Source organism: Sus scrofa, chromosome 2, assembly GCF_054392235.1.
Source record: "Sus scrofa isolate SSC_HxYL_T2T_F1_AM1 chromosome 2, Sscrofa_HxYL_maternal_Yorkshire_Landrace_v2.0, whole genome shotgun sequence".
Classification (NCBI taxonomy): Eukaryota; Metazoa; Chordata; class Mammalia; order Artiodactyla; family Suidae; genus Sus; species Sus scrofa.
Genome location: NC_139384.1, coordinates 13,579,814 through 13,599,777, shown reverse-complemented (window position 1 = coordinate 13,599,777; position 19,964 = coordinate 13,579,814). Strand labels below are relative to the sequence as shown.

General features: G+C 54.1%; 1 protein-coding gene across 9 annotated transcripts in view; it reads right to left on the bottom strand.

Moving 5' to 3' along the window:
* Positions 1-5,474: 5,474 nt before the first annotated feature.
* SLC43A1 (solute carrier family 43 member 1) overlaps positions 5,475-19,964 on the bottom strand; it is a 30,755-nt gene continuing 16,265 nt past the window's right edge. For 8 of the 9 annotated variants that reach the window (XM_085010060.1, XM_085010056.1, XM_085010055.1 and 5 more), the window contains 10 exons: positions 19,759-19,851; positions 17,271-17,404; positions 16,071-16,249; positions 14,618-14,764; positions 14,489-14,524; positions 14,128-14,254; positions 10,384-10,525; positions 10,052-10,125; positions 7,892-8,015; positions 5,475-6,661 (listed from right to left, as the gene is read on the bottom strand). In XM_085010060.1, coding sequence (XP_084866186.1) covers positions 6,506-6,661; positions 7,892-8,015; positions 10,052-10,125; positions 10,384-10,525; positions 14,128-14,254; positions 14,489-14,524; positions 14,618-14,764; positions 16,071-16,249; positions 17,271-17,404; positions 19,759-19,842 — 1,203 coding nt within the window. In that variant the 5' untranslated portion in view covers positions 19,843-19,851 and the 3' untranslated portion in view covers positions 5,475-6,505. The remainder of the gene's footprint in view (positions 6,662-7,891; positions 8,016-10,051; positions 10,126-10,383; positions 10,526-14,127; positions 14,255-14,488; positions 14,525-14,617; positions 14,765-16,070; positions 16,250-17,270; positions 17,405-19,758; positions 19,852-19,964) is intronic. The other variant, XM_085010057.1, reaches the window with a different exon arrangement.

Here is a 19,964-nt window from a genome sequence, read left to right as displayed (position 1 = left end):
GTGCAGCTGGGATCCTGCACCACCGTGGCTGTGGCATAGACTGGAAGCTGTAACTCCAATTTGACCCCTAGCCCAGGAACTTCCAAAGAGGAAAAAAAAAGCGGGGGGGATCTAACTTGTGAGTTTGGAATGCAAGAGAGGGGACCTGGGTGCTAGAGCTCGAGGATGCTGAGATTCTGTGGCCCCAGCCAGACAAGTAGGAAGAAGGTGGGACGAGGTGGTTGGAACAGGAGAGTAAACACCCAAAGCCTGAGGCAGGTGGACTTTGGATAAAGCTGTGGGGTTGGAGGTGAGGGGGAGAGCGCCAAATCTGGGGTTTCCTGGGGGCCTGCATCGGGCTGGTTTTGAGGAGGCTAGGAGGTGGGACTTGGGGGGCCAGGCAGGCAAGAGCTCTGAAGGAGGAGAGGCCTGGGCGGGGGGAGAAGGAAGGATGCTGGTAAATCAGAAGCAGGCTGTCCAGGTCACAGAATTATCATTGTGAAATATTCATGGGCCTTTGGTCCAGATGCTATTTCAGAAGAGTGAAAGCAGGAGGAGTGTGCGAGTCTCAGGAAGAAGCCTACAGCAATGGCACTTTCTCCCCACCCCACCCCCACCCGCCCAGACAGACCCACAGACGCCCATCACGTGCCCACCCACGCTCTCTCACACACTCACACAGAGCGGAGCCGGGGAGCACGTGCAGGCATGCCAACACCCACGGGTCCCACAGGCGGGCAGATGCACCCCAAATACTGACGGGCATGTGCAGTGGCTCACAAGGGTCCCCCCACAGAGACCACCCCCAGAAAGCTCACACACAACCCCAGCCTCCCCAAACCATGCAAGTTTACAAGCCTGAGCCACACACCCTGACATGAGGGGGATTTTCAAAGGCATCCAGGCCAACCTCCAAGGATGCTCTGAGGGAGAAGTGGAGGCCCAGAGAGGGGAAAGGATTTGTCCATGATGCCTCAGCCCTGAAGGAAACAAAACTCATTCACCTCTCCGTATCTGTGTTCTTTTCCTCTGCCTGACACCTAGCCGAATTAAGCCTGCCTTTTCTCTAATCTCTCTCCCGGTTTACCCCGTCTCCCTCTAGCCCCAATCCAGCCCTTCCTTTCCATCCTCCTGCTACCTCCCTGCTGCATCTCCTCATTACCTCATGCCTAGAATGTAGGAGAAAATAGCAATAACCTCCTCGCTGGTTTTCCTCCATTCAATCTCTCTCTCCCTCCTACTCAGCTGGCCCATGTTGGCCAGATTCATCCAAATTTGCATTATGTCATTTTGTTTTTACTCAGGAACCTACACCGGCTCCCTATTGCCTACAGGTTAAAGAGAAAACACCTCAGCAAAGCTTCAAAGATTCTCTTCAGAGGCTGGTCCCAACTGCCTCTCCAGCTTTTTCTCTCGTGTGGCCTTGTCCCAAAAACCTTCCCTCCAGCTAGAATGACTGTATCATGCTGGCCATCGGTTAGCATGCACTTGAAACCCACAAACCTATTTTGAACCCTCTCTAAAATTCCTCAGTCTCTCCCCCAAATGAGGAACCCTCTCCCCTGTCCTCAGATGACAGACTCCTGGGCCCTTCCCCAAGGCCAAAACTGTGTCTTGCTGACGTTGTCAGTGGGGGTGGGGGGGAGGCCAAGTTCTTGTCCTTCAAAGCTGCCTCTAGAGGCTCAGGCTAGGGTTCCCTCCTAGCAGATGGCAGCCCCCCGCTGGCCACCTTGGGTATCATAGCCAAGCTCAGTCACCCTTAACTGAGAGTGAGCAGCTATCTGCTTGGGGAGAGGGATAGAAGGACGCCAGATGACAAGGTTTATAAGCCCTTAAACCTCTAAGGTTCTTACCCTCTAGGTGGGGGGACGGCTCTCAACCCTGCTTTCTGAGCTGCTGGCTCCTGCCTTTAACTTCCTGATCCATGCGAGAACCCCTCTCCTGTGAAAGACAAAGACCTGGGGGCTCCCAGGACCCTGCTGAAGGGAAATTTGCCCCCCGGGCCAGGGACAGGCCAGGTGGCAGGCCCAAGGTCCAGCGGGGGTCAGGTTTCTACATGAATTTTTAATGCTTCCAGACTTGTCAGATGTTCCGAAACCTGAGCATGTCCTTTCATCCGTGTTCATGGTGCCAGTCCCCCTGGGGGTGGCGCAAGGAGGGTAGGCCTGGGTCAGCTACCCAGTTGCCTCTTGAGCAATGATTTGGGGGAAGCAGAAGGGTGCCTGACCTAGTTATTTTCCCACTTACTGTGTGACCTTGATCAAGTCACTTAACTTCTCTGAACAGCCCTTGTTTTGTTGTGTTTTGGTTGGCATTTATAACCTGGGGGCACTAGCGTCTGCCTAAATTGAGTCCTTGTAGGGAGTAAGTGCAATAGCCCATGGAAAGGTGACCTACATCTTTGTAGTTATTATTATCTTTCCTCAAGCCCTGCCTCCCTCCTCCTGTTGTCTCCAACCCTCGGGGTGCCTTTGCCTCTTTCCTTTAGAGGTGGGGGTTTTGGCTCTGCCATTACCCCCTAAGATCCAAACTGCCTACCCCAAGATTCTTTGGCCTTCTTCAGATGAGGGGGGGGGAGTGAAGCAAGAAGATGAGGCAAGGCTGGTGGTTGAGAGAGGAGGGAAGCAGGCAGTGGAGGGAGAAGGGTAAATCCCGCTCAGCTGGAAAAGTCAGGTGCAGACTCTATCTTTCTTTCTCCCTCCTTCCTCCCTCCCTTTCCCCCTTCCTTCCCTCCTTCCTGGCACCTTCTCCATGCCCTGGTACTCTCACACCGGAAGCAGAAATGGCCATACTGAGCAGAGGTGAGGTCAGGAGCATGGAGGAGGGAGTGGGGAGCTGTTGACGGAGGCTTGTCCAGTCTTTCCAGCCCACCAATTCCCTGCAGAGCGTTTCCAAAAGGAAGGTCTTTTCTATCTGATGTAGGTGAGAAAATGCTAAGATGCAAATTCCTGCCTGAGTGCTTCAGACCTACTGAACCAGATCCCGAAGGGAGCCCTGGAACCTGCATTTTAGCACATGGGGGTGGGTTATGAAGCTCTCTAAAGACCAAGAAGCAGCTCCTCAAAGGTGGGGTGGTCCTGGGGGGACAGACAGGAGAAAGCAATAGGAGCAAAGTTAGATTCCCCACCAACACACACACACACACACACACACACACACACACACACGCCTGGTGGGAGTTACAGACTACACCCTTGCATGGAGAGAATGATGGCAGGGATGGGGAAAAAAGGACAGAGTGAGAGGAGTATGGAGACAAATGCGGGAGGTGGGGGGAGCAGTAAATGTGACCCAAGGTAAGCAGCCACAGTCACTTGCATGTTGCCCCCACCTTCCCGGTCGATCTGAGATCGCGACCCTCTGGTTCCCAGATGTGGAGACTCTGGAAGTCCCGTGTCTGGAGCCCTAGGGTCAGGGAGGAGGCCTCACCTCCAGAGACCAGCGGTCCTCCCCCGAGGTTCAAAGCGCAGGTAAACCCGTGGACAGCTCCCCCTCACTCCTCTGGCAGGAGACCTTCAGGCCTGCCTCAGGTCGGTACCGTCTGACCTTCTCCCTCCCTCTGCCCTCCCCAACCCCCCGTCCCAGCTCATCTGCATAACGTTCCAATTAACACGTTTTCCCTCAGCTATTTACAATCCCTGAACTCGATCCCTGAACTCGCTCCCAGCTCCGGAGCCCACTTCCCGCCGCCCCCTCGCCCCTCCCCCGGAGCGTGGCCCCATTAACCCTTACGACCCAGGCCGCTCCCTGCGGCCTTGACCCCACCGGCTGGGGTGAGTCTAAGGGGTGAGGGGCGCGCCTGCGGGGGACGGCGGGGTCTGCTGCGGGCCCGAGGCCCGGGTTCTCCCCGTAAAAGGCAGGCGCTAGCCCGCCCCTCTTTCTGGGAAGAGACCGGGAGGGGGGCTTCTCCTGGGAGACTCGGGGCGTCGAAATTCCACGTTCCTCATCCTCCGGCCCCCGCACCCCTCCTCCTCCCCGCCACGTACCCTCTCCCCTCCCCAGCCATCTGTTCCACTCGGCAGCGCCGCGACAAACACGGCTCCAGCTCGCTTCCTCCCCTGCCCAGCCCCCTTCCCCAAGTTCCCCATCCCAGAACGGGGAGAGGGGAGACATCCCTCCCCCAGGAGTCCGAGATCTCTGCTAGCATCTCCCAACGGGTCCCAGGCCACAGCTGAGCAGGGGGAGTGTCGAGACCCCTCCTTCAGTCTCCAGAGTCGGTGGAGCAGGAGATTAGGGTGGAAGGGGGGAGGCGTGGCGTGGGGGCATCTCAAAGGAGGGCAGAGCAAGCCAGGGTAGAGGTCTGGAGATCGAGACCCGGGAAAGGCAGACTAGTGGGTATGGGGTGTATGCGGAGGGGTGTGAGGGTTCCCTTCCTGGCTCGCCGCCCGCTCCCACCCAGGTCCAGCCGCGGCCACGCAGCGCCGCCTGCTGGGCACACCGAGTACCCGGCGCACACGACTTGCCTCCTCCGTCCGCCGCACTTTTCTGTTCATCGCTTGTGATCAACCTCCACCAGACTGTGCGGGGAGAGTCAAAGTCCGAGACAGGGAGTGGGGTGAGACTCGGGCGGGAACCCGTTCAACCCGTTGATGGGTGCTGTCCAATCCTGATTTGATATTTTGCGAAAAGGGAACTGTGTTGGAAGCCAGGAGTCTGGGCTCAGAGCAGCCAGGGATCTGCTATACGACTTTGACAAGTCTCCAGACTCCGGTGGATGTTGGTAAAACGGGTGGGTCAGTCTGTTTTAGCAATTTCAAACGAGAGTTTAAGATAAAGGGAGGGCATACCTAGAATACTGTCTTCCAAGGTTAATATTTGGGGATTCTCCAAGGGATGTTTTTTTGCGTGTGGGGGCGGGGTGGGGTGGGGAGTGGATAGGGCCTTTGCGGTCATTCTTAGCCCTCAGAGGGCAGCCAGGAGCTGGGCTATCTTGGAACCTCCTTTCTGCCACTGATTGCCTTAGCAGCCTTGTGGTTAGGACTCAGCCGTCACAATTGGAGGCTTCCAAGCACAGCTTCACTACCTACCAGCTGTAACCTTGGGTCTTGTGCCTTCCTCTCTCTGGGTTTTCCTCAATCTACAAAACAGCCGAAGACACAGATCACTGATAGTTAGGAGGAAATGAGATACCTGTGTAGCTACGACAGGCAGATCCTCAGAAAATATTGGTGGCCCCTTCCTGCATTATGCCTCCATTCTGTGACTTACTCCAGCCTCTAAGGTTTATGACCCAGGACAGAAACAAATGCAGGAGTGGGATAAATAAGGTATCGCTTCCTGGAAGGTCCCATGTCCTTAAAGATAGATAGTGTCTTCCTTGATGCACATGATTGTCTTTCTTTTTTCTTTTCTTTTTTTTTTTTTTTTTTTTTTTTTTTTTTTTGCCACATCTGCGGCATGTGGAAGTTCACAGGCCAGAGATCAAACCGGCAACACAGCAGTGACAACACTAGATCCTTAACCCAGTGAGCCACCAGGGAACTCTGATGCAGGTAATTTTAAAGCCTAACTTTATTGCCAAAGGTCAATATAAATAGAGCATAAAATGATGCTCGAATTTGCATAAAGTTTTAAGATAAAATATTTTAAGAAAGTGTTCCTTACAAGAGACCTCCAGGGGTGCCTTGATAGAAAAGTCTGAGACTCATTCCTTAGCACTCTTTCCAAAGCACCCTTCCCTGATCCCCTGTAGGGACAAAGGCCAAGCACCCACAGGTGCCCCAAACCCTAGGAAGTGGTGGACAGGAGCAGAGGGCAGGGATCCAGACTCCCTGCAGACACTTAAGGGCAGGGCATGGTTGAGAACAGGAAGGTGAGCCAGACAGCCAGAGGTGGACAGGCTGGCACTTTGGGTGTCCTACTTAATGCCCAGCTGAGTGTGGGTGAGGAAGAGGGATGGGGGTGTGGGTAAACACCCCCCCCCACCCGAGCCAAAGAGAGACACACCAGTCTCTCGCTTCCCTTTTAATTTCCTCTAAGATCTGCAAGCAGCAGCACCAGGGAGGGCACTCACTCTCCAGCTCTAGAAGGGGCTCCCCCCTGACACCCCATCCAGGACACAGCCAGCACCTCAGGCCCCTTTCCTCCAAGGGGAAGGTGGTTTCATACACACACACCCACACACATGTATGTACACTCTAGACCCTACACAGCTGAGGCCTTGGGGGCTGCTCTTCACTGATTCCACAAGCCCCCAAGAAGCACCAGCAGGCAAGCCCCTAGGACAGGCCCCAGAGGAAAAGGCAGGGTAGCCAAAGGCACCCTGGTCTCCTCTAATCCCAGGATCAAGAAGGCCCAATCCTAGCATGGGGGACATCTTCAGTCAATGGAACATTGCTTTGGGAGATCTTTTTTTTTTTTTTTTTTTTTTTTTTTTCCTTTTAGCAAGTCTCTACAAAAACAGAACTTCTATCCGTATTTATAAATCCACAGCCCCTAGCTCTGGGCGGAGGTTACAGGTAGAAAAGCCACGAGGCACTCCCTTTGGCTGCGCTGGCCTCGGTGGCCTTCATCCAGGCCCCTCGGCTCAGAGGTCTACGCTTTCACCTCGGGGTTGGCAGGCCCCTTTGGGGGGGTCCTCCCAGTGGGTGGCATACTCCCTCTGGAGCTGGGCACGGTAGCAGAAGAGGTAGCAAGGGAGCAGGAATCCCAGGAGTGAGAAGAGCAGGAGGCCCAGATTCACCTTTAGGGCAAAGGAGGGAGAGAGAGAAAAAGTCAAGTTCGCCCTCAGGGACCCTCCTCAGCCTCCCTCAGGGAGGAGAAGGCAGCCGTCTGTACTCCGGGTCCTGGGCCAGAACGACAAACACACTGAATGCTCACGAGTGCCCACCGGCATCTCACCGAGCGTCCGGCAGCCTTGAGAAGTGACAGGGCCTGGTCTGAACCCCAGCTAACACCGGTGCCCAAATGACCTGGGGGATTCTGGGCTGGGAAGCTGGACCTTTGAGGACACTGATAACAGGACCCCTTCTGGGGTGGTGAGAAGAAGCTCTCAGGTGGTTAAATGAGCTGGGGGCACAGACTGGGACAAAAGGCCCGGGAGGCCCAGCCCAGGGGCCTTCAGGAGGGCCTTGGACCCAGCGCAGTCCCCCTCTGTGCCATGTACTATGCGGCTCTGGGCAAAGCCGTCTCAACTCTACGAGCCTCCTTATCTGGGCCGCCGTGGCCCCTAGCTAAGGACAGGCCTAGGGCACCTGTCCTCAGCACCTGGAGAGCACCTGGTAAACGGCAGCGGTTATTTCGTCGTCATTCTTGCAGGAGGGTTTGGGAGTGGGTGGCCCCTCAGGGCAGATGTCAGCTTTAGGGAGGTCAATGTGATATTAGGAAAAGCCTTTCTAACAAGACCAATAGCAGAGTTCCTGCTGTGGCTCAATAAGACCAGTGATGTCTCTGCAGCACCAGGATGGAGGTTGATCCTGGGCCCTAGCACAGTGGTTTAAAGGATCTGGCACTGCCACAGCTGCAGCATAGGTCCCAACTGCAGCTCAGATCTGATCCCTGGCCCAGGAATTCCATGTGCTGTGGGGTGGCCAAAAAAGAAAAAGAAAACAAAAATGAAAACATCAATGGCTGCTGCCATTGCTGGGGGTGTTTGAGCTAAGAGCATTTGTAGGAACCCCTTTCTAGGGGCACTGGTGAGAAGACCCTTGCACTGGATGGAACTAGGCTGGATCTGAACCGGACCACTTGACAAGTCACCTGGGAGCATATTCCAGAGTCCTGGGCCCAGGCCAAGAGAGGCTGATTCAGTGGGCTGGAGAGTCTCTGAGGGGTTCTGACGGACAGCCAGCTTGGGAAGCCCCAGATCAGAGACATCCAAGGTGCCTCCTGGCTGAGACGAGAGTGAGGGATTCCGTCAAACACAAGAGCCCGCCACCCCCAACTCGGGAAAGGGGCTCCCCTTGCTTCTCACCCAGAAGGGCTCTCCTTTCAAGGGTCCCACCATGGCCATGAAGAGTGGCTGCTGGAGCAGGGCGAACATGGCACTGGTGAGAGACTGCAGGCCTGTCAATGTCCCGAAGTGGTTGGTTGGGTACCTGTCAATGAGAAGAGGGAGGTTCCAAATGTGAGCGACATGGGGCCCTCTCCAGCCGGGCCCCCGCCCGCCCTGTCCCTCCCTGGACAATACTCTGTATTAGCCAGACCAGGCAGAACATAAGAGATCAGGCTCTCTGCATGTGTTCTTCGGTCCCAGGCCTCCAGCGTGTATGCTGTGACTTCGGGACTGCTGAATTGGTTTCTTTTCTTTTTTAAAGGGCCACACCCAGGGCATAGGAAGTTCCCAGGCTAGGGAACGAAGCAGAGCTGCAGCTGTCAGCCTATGCCACAGTCACAGCAACACTGGATCCTTAACCCTCTTAGCAAGGCCAGGAATCAAACCCTCATCCTCATGGATACTAGTCAGATTCTTAACCCACTGAGCCACAGCAGGCACGCCCCTGAGCTGGTTTCTGATACCCACTGTCTGCGTGATAAAAGCAAGTAACTCAATCTCTCTGAGCCTCACTTCCTTCACTAGAAACAGGGATAGCACTAACTTCACTGGGCTGTTTATCCTCTTAACACATATGCATTAAGCTCCTATTATGTGCCAGGTAGTGTCCCAGCCACACAGAGATACAGCAGTGGACCAGACGGACATGGAGGTGGCATTCTGGTGGGGCAGGTGGTAGTCCCCAAGAAAAACCTATGGTGTGGGCTTCCCACCACCATTGTGGTGCAGCAGAAATGAACCCAACCAGTATCCATGAGAATGTGGGTTCAATCCCCGGCCTCGCCCAGTGGATGAAGGATCCGGCGTTGCTGTGAGCTGTGGTATAGGTCACAGATGGGGCTTGGATCCCGAGTTGCTGTGGCTGTGACATAGCAGCTGTAGCTCCGATGTGACCCCTAGCCTGGGAATCTCCATATGCCACGGGCGCAGCCCTTTAAAAAAAAGTGAAAAAAAAAAAAACCCGGATGGTGTGACCGGCAGTGATGAAGTGCTAAGGGGAGCAGTTAAGCAGGGGGATGGGGTGAGGGTGTCTAGGGGGCTGAGACTGTAGAGAGTATGGGAGGCCTCACTGAGAGGAGAGCTGAAGAAGCTGAGACGGCTGGCAGCCTCGTGGCAACCTGGAGGGAGAACGTGCTAGGCAGAGGGGACAGCAAGTCCAAGGGCCCCGAGGAGGGAACATGCTTGGGGTTACTGCCACATGCACAAGACAGCCAGGGTGGGGGCAGGGGTGAGCAAGGTGGGGGAGGGGAAGAAAATGAGGGTGGGGCGGGCAGCCGTGGGGTGACGGGAAGAGACTTATGTTCTAACAGGTGTCTCCAGCTCCCTTGTTAAAAATACTGAGGGAGACAAGGGCAGGTGGCAGTGGCAGGCGGGAGTGGCATTGCTGGAGATGCTGAGAAGGGCTGGGCTTGGAGTCTGTGGAATGTGGAGCTGGCAGGCTTGCTGATGGCGTGGATGTGGGCTGTGAGGAAGGGAGGAATTGAGGATGACTCCAAGTCTGTCTGAGGTGCCCTCGAGGTTTGAATGAGGGGACCACATCCGCCGGGTGCCCGCCACGGAGTAAGCGCTCCCCAGCGGTTACCAAGTTGTCACCCCTCTTGCTCCATCACACACGTGGAAGAGACACTCAGCCATAGGGACCAGAAGAAAACGGGGAACAGGAACAGGGCAGGGAAGGGTGTGCTGGACACGAAGCAGGAAGATCATGAGGCAAACAAGATTGCTCTCTGGAAATTTTGACAGGGCTGACATGGTGAGAGAGGCCACTCTGGGAGCTGTTCTGGAGAGGAGGTAAAAATGTCATCAAACCAAATATTTTAGCTTCCCTTAAGGGAAGACCTTCTGACTGGAGCTGTCCCACAGTTGGGGGTGGGGGGGACTGCCTTAGAGGTAGTGAGCTCCCCGTCGTTAGAGGAGCTCAGAGAGACCCGTGGACCAGACCACCTCCAGATGTCAGCCTTCCAGGGAGGCTGGAGAGGGGTGCACCAAGGGGAGTCTGGGGTCCTTTCGGCTCTGCTCTAGGAGTCTCTGGTTTTGGAGGGGAAGCTCAGGAGGGGAGTTCGGCCCCAGCTGACTCACACTGCAGCATAGAGGCCCCCACAGGCCGAGTGGTAGAAGCCTCGAATCACGGTGAGCAGGACAAAGGTCAAAAACTGAAACCAGAAAGAGAGAGGGGAGAGGTTAAGTGCAGGGGCAGGGGAAGGCAGGAGGAAGGCTGGGTAAAGACGAGGTGAGACCAGAGCCTACATGGGCCTGCCCCCTGACCCACGCAACCTGCTAGAAATGCTTCCTGCAGAACCCAGGAAACAGACCCAGAAGAGCCACGCTTCCTGGAGGGCAGGTGCTGGGTGAACCCTGCCTTTGGCGGGGCTCTGGGAGGCAGGGAGAGCAGGGAGGATGGAGGTCGGTACCTGGAGGTGTAAGCTGTTGATGAGGCAGGTGATGCCAAACGCCACGAGCAGCAGATTGGTCAGGGTGAAGGCGTTGATGGCATTGGTGAGCTTCTGGATCTTGAGGTAGCGCGGTCTGACGGAGTTGGTGGCCGCACCATCCCTGAGGAGAACAGGCCGTCACTGGCTGCTGCCTCTACCTCCTCAGCAGCACCCCCTCCACGTTCTCAGCATGGCCCGTCCCCCTCCAGGGCAGCAGAAAAGAGAGAGAGCCATTCTCTCCAGCCTTGCCTTTCTCAAAGTGTGGCTCCCCCAACATCATTCAGGGCCTTACCCCAGACACCAGAATCTCACCAGTAGGGCCCTGGAATCTGCATTGGGAAAACCATCCCAAGTATTTCACAAGCACCCAGAAGTCTGAGAATCCAGGCTGGGAAGGCAGGCAGAGAACGGGGAGTCCTCACGCCATCCCTCATCAGAAGCCCCCCGTGGAAGTGTCCCTACCCACCAGCCTGGACAAAGGTAGATGCCACTCTGGGGACGGCAGCTGGACCCCTGACTGCCCAGCAAGCCCCTCCCTCTAGCATGATCAGGGGCTACCAGAGGAGAGGTCAGTAGGCTCAGATAGACAACGGAAGGTTGCCCATTGGTCCCAGATGGAAGGGCCCTGCTGATGGATCATGGCCAGAGCAAGGAGGGGAGACTGGGTACCAGGGCCAGGGCACCACTGATGGAGAGGGAAGCTACATCCTTAGGTGTCTTCTCTCCTAGTCTCCCTCTCCCATCCTCTCGGGACAAACAGGACTATCTAGATTAACACAGAGGAGTTCCCGTCGTGGCGCAGCGGAAACGAATCCGACTAGGAACCACGAGGTTGCGGGTTCGATCCCTGCCCTTGCTCAAGAATCTGGGGTTGCCGTGAATTGTGGTGTAGGTTGCAGATGCAGCTTGGATCCTGCGTTGCTGTGGCTGTGGTATAGGCTGGATGCCACAGCTCCAATCAGACCCCTAGCCTGGGAAACTGCATATGCCACAGGTGCAGCCCTAAAAAGACAAAAGACGAAAAAAAAAAAAAAAAGAAAAAGATTAACACAGAAAGGGCATAAGCAGGGAGTTCCCACTGTGGTGCAGTGGGTTAAGAGTCCAACTGCACTGGGAACTATATCTAGTCACTTATGATGGAGCATGACATTGTGAGAAAAAAGAATGTATACATATATGTATGTGTAACTGGGTCACCATGCTGTATGGTAGAAAAAGAAAAATAATGTACTGGGGAAATTAAAAAAAAAACTACAGTAAATCTTATGAATTGATTTGCTCTAAAAAAAAAAAAAAAAAAAAAAAAAAAAAAAAAAAAAAAAAAAAAAAGAAAGAAAGAAAAAGAATCCAGCTGCAGCAGTGCAGGTCTCTGCAGAGGTGCAAGTTTGATCCCCAACCTGGCACAGTGAATTAAGCATCCAGCATTGCCACAGCTTGCAGCTCAATTCAATCCATGCTGTAGGTGCAACCATAAATAAATGAAAATAAAAATTTAAAAAAGAGCACAAACAGTCAGAAGACCTCAAGTCAAGACCCACTCGTGGTCTCCAGCCAACATAATGGCCTCAGTGACCCCCACATCCTGTATTCACACCGCGGTATAGTCCCCTTCTGCAATACCACTGAAGACAATACCACTTCTGAGGTCACAACATGAAAGACACTGCAGCCTCTGCCCTAGTCCCCCTCCCTGAGCCGTCTTGCTGCGGGCCAGCCAGCTGCTGGGTCCTGAGCAGCCTTCAGAGAGGCCCAGCTTGGGAGGAACCGAACCTCCTGCCACAGCCACCCTAGTGCTCTCAGGAGTAACTGTCCAGCCTCAGGCAGTACTTCAGATGACCAAGGCCCTGGCTAATAGCTTGACAACAATCTTATGAGAGATCTTTCTATGGTCTGAATATTTGTACCCCACCTTCCCCAAATTCTGATGTTGAAACCCTCCTGCCTGGAGTTCCCATTGTGGCTCAGAGGGTTAAGAACCTGACAGTATTCATGAGGATGTGGGTTTGATCCCTGCCCTCAGCTATGGCTCCAATTTGCCTCCTAGCCTGGGAACGTCCATATCCCAAGGGTGCAGCCCTAAAAAGATTAAAAAAAAAAAAAAAAGGAAAGGAGTTCCCACAGTAGCTCAGTGGTAATGGACTTAACTAGTAGCCAGTGAGGGCATGGGTTCGATCCCTGGCCTTGCTCAGTGGGTTAAGGATCCGGTGTTGCCATGAGCTGTGGTATAGATCACAGATACAGCTTGGGTCCCACATTCTGCTGGCTGTGGTGCAGGCCAGCAGCTGCAGCTCCGATTCAATCCCTAGCCTGGGAATTTCCATGTGCCACACATGAGGCCTTTAAAGAAAAAAAAAATATATATATATATATATATTATATAAAATAAATATTTTTAAAAAAGAAAGAAATCCTCATGCCCACTGTGATGGTATTCAGAGGTAGGGCCTTTGGGAGGTGACTTGTGCCCTTATGAAAGAGGCCGCACAGAGCTCCCCAGGTCCCCTATGAGAGGACACAGCGAGATGTCTTCCACCCAGAAGAGGATCCTCACCCAACAGGGCTGGCATGTGGAGCTCAGGATTCCAGCTGCTGGAACAGCGAGAAGTAAGTATCTACAGATTATAAGCTACTCCGGTGTTTTGTTACACCCGTTCAAACAGACTCAGACAGACTCAGAGCCAAAAGCATCCAGCTACGTCATTCCCAGATTCCCGACTCGCAGAAACTATGAGATGGGAAACGTCTGTTGTCTAAAGATGCAAATTTGGTGGTAATTTGTTATAGATCAATAGATATCTAATATACCAACCCTATCTCTTCCTGACTTAAGGCTTTAGTGTGTACCCCCCCCTTCTTTTTTCTTTTTAGGACGGCACCTGTGGCATATGCAAGTTCCCAGGCTAGGGGTTGAATTGGAGCTGCAACTGCTCACCTACACAACAGCCACAGCAATACCAGATTGGAGCCATATCTGCAACCTGTGCCGCAAGGCATAACCCTTAACACAGTGAGCAAGACCAGGGATGGACCCCACATCCTCATGGATAATAGGTTCTTAATACACTGAGCCACCACAGGAACTCCTAGAATATGCCTTTTTTTTTTTTTTTTTTTTTTTGTCTTTTTGTCATTTCTTGGGCCGCTCCTGCGGCATATGGAGGTTCCCAGGCTAGGGGTCTAATCAGAGCTGTAGCCACTGGCCTATGCCAGAGCCACAGCAATGCAGGATCCAAACTGCGTCTTCGACCTACACCACAGCTCACAGCAACGCCAGATCCTTAACCCGCTGAGCAAGGCCAGGGATCAAACCCGCAACCTCATGGTGCCTAGTCGGATTCGTTAACACCTGAGCCACGACGGGAATCCAGAGTATACCCTTTTTAACCAAGGTTCTGAAAACAGCTACTGAGAGCTGTGTGACCTTGGGTAAGTTACTTAACCTTTCTGTGTCTCAGCTCCTCATCTGTGAAACCAGGATAATGATGGACGTTACCGACCTCAGGGAGCTGATGCAGGATTAAGTAAGACAATGCGAGTGCCCAGTGCACAGTCAGCACTTGGTGTCAACTCTACTTATCATCAAGCAAGCCATGTCCCCCCTTAGTCTCAGTTTTCTTGTCTATCAAAAGGGATGGACCTCCTTCCCTCCCAGGGCTCTTGGGAGGATGAAGTGAGATGTTAGATGTGAACGCACATGGCGGTCACCACCCTTGTGCAGGTCACCTGGCAGGGGCCTTGGTGGGGATGTCCACGCAGTCCTTGATCTTCCAGTCCATGATGTAGCCAATGAGGGGGGAGGTGAGGATGCACAACAGTTGCGCGGCCCCAAAGACAGAGGAGTAGAATTCAACTGGGCAGGACAGGAAGAGAAGTGGGGTCAGCAAGTGGCGTGAGTGATGCCTGCCGCCCCGTGGGCACTGTCACCCACTTCCAGCAGAGGAGAGGGCATGCCAAAATAGCCTCCCTCTGATCCCAAGGTCCTAGATCCCTAACCCCCAGGGTGACAAGGGTAGGTCCAGGCTCCCTGTGCAGCGGGCAGTGGAGGAGTGGGTGTGGGCCAGGGACCGAGCTTTCATCACCCTACCTGTCTCTGTCACCCTTTGCTTCAGGTTTTCCGTCTCTGCGCGGGGTGGAGGGGAGAAGCCAGGATGAGAGGAGCTCAGTCAGGGACACCCTTCTGCCCCCCGCCCCAGTGGGCTCAGCAGCACCTCACCATGCTCCTGGCCGCTGATCACGAGGTACTCCAGCATCCTGTTCATGGAGGCCAAGAAGAAGATGATTCGCAGCTGGGTCACACCCATGGTGAGGAGGCTCCACAGGAAAATGGCAGAGAAGAGGCTTTTGCGCAAGGGGACAGACTCTGGGAAGACAGAGGGGCCCCCCCCAGCCCAGATCTTCCATTTGCCTCTGCGCAGCCCAGCTGATGCAGTTCTAGTGGGGGCTCTGACACTGTGACGGTGGAGAGGGACGGGTTCCTTCAAAAACGAGGGTTCAGGGAATTCCCTGGTGGTCTAGTGGTTAGGATTCAGTGCTTTCACCCCTGCAGCCCAGGTTCAATCCCTGGTCTGGAAACTGAGATCCCACATCAAACCACCACATGCTAGGTCAAAACCAAACCAAACCAAAACAAAAAACAACAACAAAAATGAGGGTTCAGCTTCTCTGGCCTCCAAGTTCTTGCCCAGCTCTAAAACTGCCTCACCAGCACCTTTTCAAGTGACTTCTGGGTGTACGCATACCTAGGCTTGGCATGGTCATTAAGATGCCAGCTACTATTTACTAAGCACTTACTATGTGCTGCACACTTGGCACGAATTAGCCCATGCAATCAAGTTCAACAACAAGCTCATCTGAGGGCATTCTACAGATGGGGAAAATGCAGCTCAAAATGCTCAATGGCTTGCCCAAGCTCAAGGGGCTGGAAGCCAAAGGTCAGCTGGACTCCGCTCATGCCCATAGCAGCTCTGCCACGGGAGGACCGGCAGTGGCTATCATCCACATAGCTGCACAGCATTCCCCAGTTTACCAAGAGCTTCCACATCCCTGGCTTCCTTCAACCCTCACAGCTAACTTCCCCAGTGAAGTGGGTGTTCCGAGTGCTAGTTTAATAGAAAGGGAAAGTGAGAGCGGGGTTAAGTGATCTACCCAAGTCACATGGCCTGTAATCGGGGAGCAGCCAGCCTTAAACCCCCATCTTCTGACTCCAAGGCCCATCTTCCTTCCATGCATCTCAGAGCTGACACCTTGCAATGTGGCAGAAGGCAGGTGCAGCTCCCCCTGTAGCCAGTAGGGGGCACGAACCAGCCAAGTGTCAGAGTCTGCAGGCTGGAGGCTGGCCCACCTAACATAACCTGATGCAAGAGGTTCAGAGGTTGCTGGGAGCGCTGAGAAAACCAGCTCTCCCACAGGCGTGGAGACCCTGCCCTGTTCTGGAAGCTGCTCCCTCCTTCATCCCAGCAGAACATCCCCGAAACTGAACGTCCCAGAATTCTCTGGGCTTTGATTTTGTCCCCATTCTATGAATAGGGCACGTGCCCACCTCTGTGAAGGGGTGCCATGAGACCTGAAGAGGGGAGAAAGAGCACTGAGGCCTGAGCGCCCACTCTGCGTGAGGACCCGGCCATCCTCTCCGTTCCCCGAGGCTGGCACCTTGACCAGACACTCACTCTCAGCAGACTTTTCTGAGATGCCACGAACGTCCTGGGATGAAATGAAGATGTCAGCCCCCTCCTCCAGGCTGGGGGCCTTCTGGCTCAGCCGCTGGCCCACGATGGTCACATAGGTGTAGAAGCGGTCACCTGTCACCTTGTGATCCAGGGCCAGCTCTCTGAGCTTCATCTTCTCCCTGCCAGTAGCCAGGCCGCAGCATGTGGGAACCAGCCGGGCAGAGCCCACCCTCAAGAGCCAGCCAAGCCCCTCCTTGCCCAGCACTGACATGCCCACTGACAAGCTCCCAAGTGCAGGGCTGGTGTCTGTGTGGCTCAGCACCCCATAAGAGAGGGTGGGTGAGATGTTTTCCACTTGGGCTGTGCCCATGGAGGCTGCATTGAGAACTCAGATGGGGACGGGGGGGGTAAAGTAGGAGTTCGGGATTAACATACACATCCTACTATATATAAAAGAGATAACCGGGAGCTCCTGTTGTGGCTCAGTGGTCACGAACCCGTCTAGTGTATCCATGAGGACGCGAGTTCGATCCTTGGCCTCGCTCAGTGGGTTAAGGATCCAGTGTTGCTCTGAGCTATGTTGGAGGCAGCAGATGTGGCTCGGATCTGGTGTTGCTGTGCCTGTGGCGTAGGCCGGCTGCCACAGTTCCGATTTAACCCCTCGCCTGGGAACTTCCATATGCCACAGGTGTGGCCCTAAAAAAAAAAAAAAAAAAAGATAACCAACAAGGACCTACTGTATCTCACAGAGAACTATACTCAATGTTTTGTTCATAACCTATAAGGGAAAAATATCTGCAAAAGAATATATATGTATAATGGAATCACTTTGCTGTACAGCTATCTGACTGGCACCCTAGGTGCTTGGTTGTGGACCCATCTCCCCAGTTTCTCCCTAATGGGGGTAGGTCCCCGTGGCATGTGGCACTATTGCAAGGGTCCCTCCTACTCTGATCTCATCCTCCAAACCTAGAAAGATGACTAAGTCACCGTGTTTTGGCTGCCTGCTTTACTCCTCTTCTACCCAGAGCACCTGCAGGTGGGCGAGACCAGGCCCACCGTTCAGATGAGAAAGCCAAGCTCAGGAAGCTCAGGTGATTTGCACACCCAGGTTTCTCTGACTCCAAAGCTGCTTCTGTCCATCCCACCCACACCTTCCTGCTCCCTCTCCTATCCCACTCCCCACCCCCAGCCACTCACTTGTAGTTGAAGTCCTCCGGCGAGGGAAAGGATTCTTTGGGCCAGTTGAGGACACAGTTCAGAAAGATGAGGGAGGCCAGGCCCGACCAGGTGAACATGATGACCATGAAGGACACGCCAGCGTCATAGATGAGCTGGGGGAAGAAGGGGCAGGCCCATGGAGGAGGCTGTGGGACCCCCGGCAGGTCTCCAGCCGGAGGCAGAACCCAGGCCCCAAAGGCCTTAGAGAAGGTCTCTTCTACCCCGTTCCCTGGACTCAATTTTCAGATGAAGAAATCAAGACCAGAAGTTAAAGCGTCGGGAGCTCCCCTGGTGGAGAACTAGTATCCATGAGGATGCGGATTCGATCCCTGGCCTCGCTCAGTGGGTTAAGGAGCCAGCATTGCCGTGAGCTGTGGTGTAGGCTGCAGAAGTGGCTTGGATCTGGCTTGCTGCGGCTGTGGTGTAGGCCAGCAGCTGTAGGTCTGATTGGACCCCTAGCTTGGGAACCTCCATAGGCTGTGGGTGTGGCCCTAGAGGGAAAAAAAAAAGTTAACAGTTGGACCTAGAAGCCCCACTATCCTCTTTCTTTTTCACCCCAGCCCCCCTCAAGAGGTGTGAAATAGTTCCCCAAAGGTGCCCTGAAGATGCTGGCCACAAGCTCGAAATGTCTTTGAAATCTTATTTATTATCTTAAAAAGACACCAATGTTGCCTTTGACTCCAAACACCTGTTTCTTTTCACACAAAAGTCATTTTATCATTTTTATGTTCAAGAAAGGAGAATGAAACCTCCTAATCATGTGTTTTGTTTTGTTTAGGGCATATGGAGGTTCCCAGGCTAGGGGTCTAATCAGAGCTGTAGCTGCCAGCCTACACCACAGCCAAGCAATGCCAGATCCAAGCTACATCTGCGACCTACACCACAACTCACCTTAATGCCAGATCCTTAACCCGCTGGGTGAGGCCAGGGATTAAACCCCGTGTCCTCCTGGATACTAGCTGGGTTTGTTAACTAGTGAGCCAGGATGGGAACTCCCTAACAGTGTTTAACTTGCCCCTTCCTGGCACCTCCCCTGGGGGAAAGACAAACCCTATCTGAGAAGCCTTATCGCACCTTTCACAGGTGTGACAACCGAGGGGGGGAGGGGGTTGTGCAAGCACTCTGCCCATGGCCACCTAACCCCAGGACATGCTGGCTTCGTATTGACTGGGATTCTGTGCCAAGGTATCGGCCCCTCTTGTGAGGAAGCCAGGCACAGAGCTGTGAGCTGCCTGCTACCCTCCCCATGGGAGCCTGGGATGACTGCTCTCTGCCCTCCCCTGGGTCTCCAGCGCTGCCTGAGAAAATTTCTGCTCCTCCTTGGCCTCAGCCTCAGTCTTGGAGCTCTTCCTTCCCTAGGAACAGGAAGGAGCTTCAAAGGGCCCCTCCCAGCAAAATCTGGCTCCTCAAACCCCCCTGCCTTAGTTGAGGGAAGAGAAAACCCCACCCTTCAGGCCTGCTCCTACCTGAAGAATCATTGCCCACCCCCTACCACCAATATGTTCTTTTTTGCTTTTTAGGGCCACAGCCACAGGGTCGAATCAGAGCCGGAGCTCCCACAGCCACAGCCACAACAACTCGGGATCCAACCCACCTCTGCGACCTACACTGTAGCTCGCAGCAACACCAGATCCTTAATCCACTGATTGAGGCCAGGGATCAAACCCACCCCGTCATGGATACTAGTCAGGTTCCTTACCACTGAGCCACAAAGGGAACTCTGCAAGTACCTTCTAAATTAATACATTACCCACCTAAGTCAGAATCTAAGGAGCATGCTAGACCCAGGTGAAAGGGTGATATGATATCAGAGGAAGAAATAAGGCCTCAAACATGTCCAGAGTTAGAATCTGGCTTTCTGGCTCTAGATCCACCAGGCTGACCAGTCTAGGAGCTGGCTGGGCATGGATTAGCTCGGTGACCTTGGACCCAAGTTACCTAGCCTCTCCAGAGCAGGGCAAGGAGATGTGGCATAAAAGGTACAGTGAGGCCAGAGAGACTAGGGCCCTGAAGGTATGTGAAGGAGTCGGACTTGATGCTATAGGTGAAGCAGAGCAGGTGTGTGAGCCAGTCCTCCGTCTAAGATCATGCGACTGACAGCTTAGAGAGGGAAGAGACTGGAGGCAGGGAGATCAGCTGAAAAAGCAGTGGCCCAGGAGAGAGGATGAAGGCCTGGACTGGGACCAGGGGAAGGGAAAGGAGAAGAGCAGCCAACCCACTGGTCGCCAGCAGCACCGGCTCTTCCCATGATGCTGCAGCACTTCCCACCCCCACCCCCCAACCCCTCCACCCGCCTCAGTGATGGGAACTGAGCTCCGACTGGCAGGTAATGGGTCACCACACATCCTGGCCACTATGCACCCAGTCCCACCCAGTTCTGTGTCAAGGCAGAAAGAAGGCCAAATGACTTCACTGGCCACCAGAACCACCTTACCTCCACCCCGCCCACCCCCAAGCAGCACCCTACCTTGATTCCCGGGTATGTGATGGCAGAAGAGGTATAGGAGCCGATCATGAGGGCCATGACAGTGGCGCGCAGATTCCCAAACATGTTGGGCAGCTGAGGGAGGACAGCAGGGCCAGTGAGCAGGCGGAGACCCTGACATCCACCCAGGGCTCCCCTTTCCCAGACCCACCATCAGCTCCAGGAACACTCACCCCAGTCACAACAGA